This window comes from Oryctolagus cuniculus, chromosome 15 (genome assembly GCF_964237555.1).
Source record: "Oryctolagus cuniculus chromosome 15, mOryCun1.1, whole genome shotgun sequence".
NCBI classification, from domain to species: Eukaryota; Metazoa; Chordata; class Mammalia; order Lagomorpha; family Leporidae; genus Oryctolagus; species Oryctolagus cuniculus.
Genome location: NC_091446.1, coordinates 80,772,562 through 80,777,188, shown reverse-complemented (window position 1 = coordinate 80,777,188; position 4,627 = coordinate 80,772,562). Strand labels below are relative to the sequence as shown.

Sequence of the window (4,627 nt, the reverse complement as noted above, 5' to 3'; positions counted from 1 at the left end):
CTGAAACAGAGTGAAGAAAAGAAAGGTGGATAAACATAGTGCTTGGGCTCTATGGACGCTACTCTAAGATGTATTCACTTCTGTCTCCACAGTTTTAGGGTGCAGAGTGCTTCAACTTCCTAGGAAGCAACCATTACGAAAGGTGCTTACCACAATCGCGTCTTTAACATCTTTCCGGATGTCCAACATTGTCTGTTTCTTTTCCTTGAGTTGAAAGAGAATTGGTATTAATATAAATTTCCCCTTAGCACTGATCTGAATCAACTGAGTAGGATTTTAAGTTTCCCACTGTGGAGTGGGGCTAGACTGGTTCACAGATGGTTTCCACCACCCCAAGACAACAGCTGTGCAGTTTTTATCTGGGAAAGGAAAATACTGCCCCTTTCTAAACTGAACTCAAAACAAACTTCAATGTCTGCTTTCCAACAGTCATTTTATAATCGATAGCTTTAAATAAGTTACTTCAACTTTATGCAAGTTTCTTCAAAAGGCGGCAAAATTGCTAAGAATACTCCATATAAGTACAACTTCAGTTATATTTGTAAATACGTTTACTTCAATCTCTCCTGTATGTTGTTACATACACACTGAAGTAGACTCAAGCTAATGATATGATGAAGGAAAGCGTATATTGAGGTGCAGTCACTCTCCGTGTCCACAGTCAGAACCTGTGGATCAAGAACATTTGGGGGAAAAACACTGGGTCTGCACTGAACCCGTACCACCTTTCCCCCTGTCATCATTCCGTCCTCAGTAAGCAGCTACGCACAGGGCGTTTCCACTGTGTTAATACTGGACGTCATCCAGAGGTGCCTTCAAGTGGGCAGGAGGAGGTGCGTGGGTTCTGTTCAAATAGCGCAGTGTTTTACATAAGAAACTTCAGCAAACCCACATCTGAGGGGTCCAGGAACCCATCGCCATCGGCACTGGGGAAAAACTGCATTGATGGTGGGCTCAGAGCAGTACCAGTATTGCAAACCAATAGCATAAGAATATCGAATAAATTGTATTTTGTTAGTCAAGATTTTTTTTTTTTGGACAGAGTGGATAGTGAGAGAGAGAGACAGACAGAAAGGTCTTCCTTTACCGTTGGTTCACCACCCAATGGCTGCTGCTGATCTGAAGCCAGGAGCCAGGTGCTTATCCTGGTCTCCCATGCGAGTGCAGGGCCCAAGCACTTGGGCCATCCTCCACTGCCTTCCTGGGCCACTGCAGAGAGCTGGACTGGAAGAGGAGCAAACGGGACAGAATCCGGGGCCCGGACTGGGACTAGAACCCGGTGTGCTGGCGCCGCAGGCAGAGGATTAGCCTATTGAGCCGCGGCGCCAGCCAAGATACTTTTTTTAACCGAGATATTGTCAGAAGAAGAGTTTGCCTGGGTACGTTAAATTCAGCAGCAGATTAGTATTCTCCCTCACCTACCCCCGCCCCATCCAATGAACTGTTCAGAGAGAGCACTTCTGAGGGCAGCCAGAGAAGAGCTGAAGTTTGCAGGCACTTGGGCAGCAAACCCGGAACTGATCATTTTTACTCGGGATTGACTCCATTGACATGCAGGATCCTCATTTGTTTGACGATAGTGCTTTTCCCGGACTCACCAGCCCCTACAGACAGACAGACAGACAGAATGTTGTGATGTGCGTCCTGACATTGTTGCCCACCCTGCTCGCCCTGAAACCTGACCAAGCGAGTTTTCCCCTAAACAGGGGGCTATCGCGTCCTCGCCGCTCCTGGCTGCAGGAGCTCAGCCCCGCACCGTTGGGGCTCGGCCAGCCCTGCCCGCTCTGCCCCGGCTTGTCCTGTTCCCAGCGGAGAGAGCTCTGAGGGTGCCGCGGGCTCCGCCGGGCTGCAGCCGCCGCGCGCCCTTACCCAGCAGCAGCAGGCGGTGGGTGAGTCGCTTTGTAAGCCAGGCGCTCTTTCTGCAACTGCTTCTCCATCTTTTTGTTGGCCTCGCATCGTTCTTTTTCATCGACACCCTGGTCTTCTGTCATCTTGCTGTTGCCCAATAACCCCATGCCTGCCCGCTGAGACTGACTTCTGCACTGTTAGGAATGCGTACAGAAAGCACCAGAGAGGCGCAGCGATTTGTGCATCTGGCACCGATTCCTTCCTCCCCGCTGCTGAAAGAACGGCCTCGTCTCTCGGTGTTTTCTGATGGAAACCGACGTTTCTTCTCCCACCCACGGCCCGCTGCAAACTCCCAAGTGAAAAGGATGCAAGGAAGACGCGCCGAGGGAAAAAATGCTTTTTAAAAGACTATTAAAAATCTGCAGGACAAACACTGTACAATGAGCGGAGATGGAAAGGCGCGGGGGTCCGGCTCCATTGGCAATAGGAGTGCAGCACGGTGCCCTGGGCTCTTGCCGCGTCCCTGCGCCTCGCTCAGTATGGCCCAGTGGGGGACCCTGAGGGGGCAGCGCAGAAGGACTGAGCGCGCCACCGGGTCCCACCGGGGTGACTACCGGCACCTGCAGGGCCGGCTTATGTCCCGCTCTGCCTCTGCCATCGGACCGCGTTCCCTCAGGGGTCAGGGCTTACGCGGCGGAAGAAGGGGAATGGAAAGGGGCTGGGGTTCCGAGGCGGCCGCACCGCTAGTCCCGGGGCCCTCTGACTCCCCAACAGAGCCCGGCGGGCAGAAGGAAGGACAAGGGGGGCGCTAACACGCTGCGCGCGTGGGGTCCCGAGCCCGCCGCCTGCTCCTGCCACCTCGGCTGCGTGGCTCCCTCGCACCACGCACCGGGGAGAGTGCAGTGGGCGTGCGCTCATCGCTTTCGCCTGGGATCGTGCACATTGTATCAGGGAGGAGGCTCCCAGAGGCGCCCCACTCGCACCGCCTTTGTTCCCTCGAGGATCGCTCTATCCCTGGAGACGCAGCAGCCCACCCACGCCGCCGCCTCCCTCGCCGCCTGTCTACCTCCAGCCCCTGTTCCTCCTCTGCTGCTCTTCCTGACACCTTCTCTAGAAGACACTGTGGCCTCCAGCTTAGCCTTGTGGCAGAGGAGCGAGCGAGGGCGGGAGACTGCCACCTGTTGGCGTTCCCTGTGGCTGAGGCCGAGACCCCTCCCTTCCTGGCAGGCAGGGCAGGCAAAGAGGTCCCTGGGCCCGCGTCTGGGCAGCGGTGGAGACCACGGTTCCTGCGCACTCAGCTGCTGCAAGGTCATGGTCTCTAGCTGGGCGGGCCCTGTGCTCCAACCCCCACCCTCCACCCTGGCCTGGCTTTCTCAAGCCTTGGTTCAGTTGTATTTTCGAGACCCCCACTTTTCTCTAAACTTTCATGTTCAGCCTCACTTGGCCTTCTCGCCCCCAGCGGCGCTGCCCCACGCTTGGCTTCTCCGTCGCAGGTCACAGACTCCGGCCCTGCCTCCCCAGGACTCACCCCCCTCCCGCCCCTGCCACTGTCTCCCATTGCCACCTCCTCCTTCAGCCTCTGCCCTTTCTACCGGCTTGGGTCTCTCACGAGTATAAACACATTCAATCCTGTCCCGTTTTAAGCCAACAAAACCTTCCCCCTCGGGCCATGTCCGCTTCCTCCACGGTTGCCCTCCTGCCCACTGCGGTGCAGAGTTAAACAGGGCACCTGACGCTGCCTGGCCTGCACATCGTACTCCCTGTTCATACCTCATCCCCCTACAGCCTGCCTTTGGCTCATGCCTCCCATAGAACATTCTTTCACCAGCATCCTCCATGCCCTCCTAGGGCCTACAAGGTCTCAAGGAATCTTGGTCTCTACTGCCGTTGACTTCTCCCTGGGGGTTCAACTCCTTTTTGAGACTGGGTGCCTTTGGCTACCTCCACACTGCCCTTGGGGGCTCCTGGCTCACCTCTGGCTAGGGTAGCTCAGTGCCTGGGTCACCCAGCACAGCCTCTCTCCCCTGGCACATGTTTCGGGTGGGCCGACTGTACCCTCCACAACCTGACCACACAAGTCTAAACCGTGGCCCATCAGGTCACCAGCCCAATGCCCCCAAGGGGCCTCAACTTGCCAAGCATGGTTCCAGCCCTGTTGGAAGTACATGGGGAGTGAACCAGTGGCTGGAAGCTATCTACTTTTCTGACTCGCTCTGTCAAATAAATAAAATAATTTGAAAAAGTGGATGTTTTCATGGGATTTGTCTTGTCCTCTTCTTTCTGGCAATTTGTATAAATCATGGCATTTAAAAAAGGGACAGGTATTTGGTTTAGTGGTTAAGATGCCCTCAGTCCACAAAGGAGAACCTGGGTTCGCTACCGAACTCTAACCCTCGAGTCCCACTTCCTGCTAATGAAGTTCCTGAGAGGCAGGCAGTGGGGATGGCTTAAGTGGTGGCTCCCTGCCACCCACACGGGAGACCCAGGCTGAGTTCCTCCCTCCCAGCTTCAGCCTGGTCCAGACCTGGACATTGCAATAACCCTAAAAAAACAGGCACTATTATCACTATTATTTTAAGAGGTTGAGTTTGAGGGGTGTCTTTACATACACCCTTGCAGTCTGGTTGTGACAAATGCACAGTACCTGCAGTGTGTACCTCAACATCCCACTCAACCCTAAAACATGAAAGTGCTTTCCAGGGCTGGAGTTTGGGCACAGAGAGTTAAGCCAGTGCCTGCAATACCAGCATCCCATAGCAAGTGCTGGTTTTAGTCCTTG

The 4,627-nt window shown here is 54.5% G+C and overlaps 1 protein-coding gene across 8 annotated transcripts in view; it reads right to left on the bottom strand.

Moving 5' to 3' along the window:
- The window catches only part of LOC108176026 (guanine nucleotide-binding protein G(olf) subunit alpha-like), a 74,905-nt gene that overhangs the window by 42,785 nt on the left and 27,493 nt on the right, over window positions 1-4,627 (bottom strand). For 4 of the 8 annotated variants that reach the window (XR_011382567.1, XR_011382565.1, XR_011382570.1 and 1 more), the window contains one exon: window positions 151-204. The exons of 1 other annotated variant lie outside the window; for it this stretch is intronic. Coding sequence is in view for 1 of the 7 variants with exons in the window: in XM_051837570.2 (XP_051693530.1) it covers window positions 151-204 (54 nt within the window). In the remaining 6 variants the exon portion in view is untranslated. Of the gene's footprint in view, window positions 1-150; window positions 205-1,418; window positions 1,605-4,627 lie in introns of all 8 variants that reach the window. 3 more of the 8 variants (XR_011382566.1, XR_011382569.1, XR_011382568.1) reach the window with 2 other exon arrangements.